Source organism: Otolemur garnettii, unplaced genomic scaffold (assembly GCF_000181295.1).
Source record: "Otolemur garnettii isolate 467f Iridium unplaced genomic scaffold, OtoGar3 scaffold00101, whole genome shotgun sequence".
NCBI classification, from domain to species: domain Eukaryota; kingdom Metazoa; phylum Chordata; class Mammalia; order Primates; family Galagidae; genus Otolemur; species Otolemur garnettii.
Window position 1 is genome coordinate 3,194,889 of NW_003852496.1, and position 3,519 is coordinate 3,198,407.

General features: G+C 48.0%; 1 protein-coding gene across 1 annotated transcript in view; it reads left to right on the forward strand.

The window, feature by feature from the left end:
* Positions 1 to 3,519, forward strand: part of KIAA1257 (KIAA1257 ortholog) — a 63,263-nt gene that overhangs the window by 3,939 nt on the left and 55,805 nt on the right. The window contains exons 3-5 of the mRNA XM_023516957.1: positions 1,143 to 1,351; positions 2,833 to 2,836; positions 3,057 to 3,186. Of these exons, the coding sequence (XP_023372725.1) occupies positions 1,143 to 1,351; positions 2,833 to 2,836; positions 3,057 to 3,186 (343 nt within the window). The remainder of the gene's footprint in view (positions 1 to 1,142; positions 1,352 to 2,832; positions 2,837 to 3,056; positions 3,187 to 3,519) is intronic.

Sequence of the window (3,519 nt, forward strand, 5' to 3'; positions counted from 1 at the left end):
TGTGACCTTATACTGTGTGGGGCGTGTGAGTGTGTGTCCTGGCATGTGACCTTATACTGTGTGGGGCGTGTGAATGTGTGTCCTGGCATGTGACCTTATACTGTGTGGGGCGTGTGAGTGTGTGTCCTGGCCTGTAACCTTATATTCCATGAGGCGTGTAGAGAGTGTGTCCTGGCATGTGACCCTAACTCCCTACAGAAAGTGCTTTGTAGCTCATCGGCTTCACTGTAGACTTGTTAGAGATGCAGAATCTTGGCCCCCACTTCGTGACTGAGACTATGCAGCAATTACATGATTCAATATCCATTTCCAGGATGTTTCGAAGTTTTGTCAGCTCTTGACATTAATCTATGTGTGCATGTGTATGTGCGTGTAGATGTGCCCATGCCTGCATGCACGCTGCCTGCACACACTGCCTGTACACACGCCACCCACACTGCCTGCGCATATGCCGCCTGCACACACGCCACCTGCACACGCTACTTGCCCATACACTGCCTGCACACACGCTGCCTGCTCGCACGCCACCTGCACACACGCCGCCTGCACACAATGCCTGCACATGCTGCCTGCACATGCTGCCAGCATACATGCCACCTGCACGCGCTGCCTGCATACACACTGCCTGCACATGCTGCCTGCACATGCTGCCAGCACACATGCCACCTGCACACGCTGCCTGCATACACACTGCCTGCACACACACCACCTGCACATGCTGCCTGCATACACACCACCTGCACATGCTGCCTGCACGTACTGCCTGCACATGCTGCCAGTACACATGCCGCCTGCACACATCACCTGCACACACACTGCCTACACACGCTGCCAACACACACACTGCCTGCATACACATGCTCACTCCTGCCTGTGGCTGGGCTCTGTGTCAATGCCTAGAAGAAATCAAAGAGGTCACTCTTTGCAGGTAATTGCTTCGATTTTATTTTTTCCCAAGGAAGCCAGAGGTCTGACAGGGCCACACACAATGTGCCATTTCCTGCTGTGAGTGTGGAGCTGGGAGGTGTGGAGTGAAAGCCCCGGCCCACTGTTGACGGGCAGCTGGCGGGCAGGTTTGCTGTGCGTGCTGCTGCCTCCCCCATCTTTCCACAGGTAAAGTCACTGAGTGTTGTTTTATACAGACTGTGAAGCCATGGCCCGAAGGTGACAAAATGTGGGTGTCGTGGACACACAGTTTTACCATCAATGTAACAAAGGAATTATTAAAGAAAATAAATTTCCACAAAATAACCTTGAGGCTCTGGGACACCAAGGATAAGGTTTCGAAAAAAGCCAGGTATTATCGATTAAAGACTACAACCTTGCTGGAGGACATAGGATCTTTTGGTAAGTAAGGGATTGTGGCTTTATTTGAAATGTGTCTGGAGGCTGTGGCTTCTTACTAGTACAGAGCAGAAGACAACATCCCTATCTGTTCTTCCTCTAATCTTTGCACACAGGCTGGTTTCCCTGTCAGTGGTGTGTTGTCTCTCTAGGATGTGCTGGGGTGTTAGGAAGTGCTGTCCTGGGGACTGAGGCCTTGGGGTGCAGCGTCCATGGGCCTCTGCCCCCGATGGGCCCTTGTGTCCCAGGGCTGCTCTGATATTCCACAACTAGCCCATCTCTGAACTAGTGTTGTGTGTTCACTGAAAAAAAGAATTAGATAATACTAAGAATCAAAAGAGTCGATTCAAAATCCTTGCCGGGTATGGTGGCTCCCCCCTGTAATCCTGTACTGTGGGAGGATCACTGAAACTCAGGATTTTGAGACCATGTCTCTACTAAAAATAGAAAAATTGGCTCAGCGCCGGTAGCTCAGTGACTAGGGCACCAGTCACATACACCAAAGTTGGCAGGTTGAACCGGCCTAGGCCTGCTAAACAACAATGACAATTGCAACCAAAAAGTAGCGGAGTGTTGTGGTGGGAGCCTGTAGTTCCAGCTACTTAGGAGGCTGAGGCAAGAGAATCGCATAAGCCTAAGAGTTTGAGGTCGCTGTGAGCTGTGATGCCATGGCCCTCTACTGAGGGCAACAAAGTGAGACTCTGTCTCAATAAAATAAAATAAAATAGAATAATAGAAAATTAGTAGGGTGTTGGGGCAGGTATTTGTAGTCTCAGCTACTAGGGAGGCTGAAGCAGGAGAATGGCTGGAGGCCAAGATTTTGAATTTATATTGTTGAAATGACAACTAAGGATTTAGAATATTACATAAATTTACCTGACACAACAATGGCAGAGTTTGAGATGATTGACTCCAATTTAGAAAACCATTCCTCTGTGGGTGAAATGCCATCACACAGCATTGCGTAGTGTAGAGAAATCTTCCCTGAAAGGAAGTAAATTGACATGGGAGACTTTCTTTCTTTTTTTTTTTTTCCTTTGGCCTGGGCTGGGTTTGAACCCACCACCTCCGGCATATGGGGCTGGCGCCCTACCCTTTTGAGCCACAGGCGCTGCCCAGATATGGCAAACTTTATTGTTGTCTGATTTTAAGCATTGCCATAGCCATCCTAACCTTCCTCAACCATCACCCTGATAAGTCAGCAGCCATGAGCATTGAGGCTGCAAAACGATTATGACTTGGCTGGCCACAGTGGCTCATGCCTGTAATCCTAGCACTTTGGGAGGCCAAGACAGGTGGATTGCTGGAGCTCAGGAGTTTGAGACCAGCCTGAGCAAGAGCGAGACCCAGTCTCTACTAAAAATAGAAAAACTAGCTGGGTGTTGTGGTGGGTGCCTGTAGTCTCAGCATTCCACAGAGTGAGACTGTGTCTCAAAAAAAAAGATTATGATTCACCGAAGGCTCAAATGATAGCATTTTTTAGTAAAGAAGTGTTTTGATGGTTACGAACATTGTTTAGGTATCCCATTCCACACTTAATAGACTACAGTGTAGTGCAAGTATAATTTGTACGTGCACCAGGAAAGCCAAAAATTTGCATGACCTATTTGTTGTGATATTTGCTTTATGGCGGTGGTCTGACCGATCCTACAGCATTCCCGAGGTATGCGTATGGTTGAGTCAATGATCCTTTCTTCTTCTGTGTTTTAGAGGAAGTGAAGCATCTGGTTGTAGATCAGAGAAAATTATCTGAGAATGCCGGCATTGTTGCAGAGGAGTTACAACAGGAGCATCCACCAGGAAAACTGGAAAAAGCAGAGAAACGCGCAAAGCCCTGGCGAGGTGAGTGGAGCTGACTCTCGCGGACAGGACGAGTGCCAGACTCTGGCAGGGAAGGTGGTCAGCTGGTCCCCTGGGCAGCCCACGTGCACTGCTGACCTTCCCACGTCTCAGCAGCTGCTACTGCTGTGGTTCACCTACAGAGGCAGCCCTGCTCGTGCTGTAATTTTTGTTGCTGATTTTTTTTTTAACCTAATTTTTGTTTGTTTGGTGACTTACAAAAATTTTTCTGACTGTAGACGTTATATATGTGGTTTGTAGAAAAGTATAAAACCAGCAGGGAAGATAATTTGTAATTCCATTACCAGAAACAATCCATGTAACATTTTTTTTTTT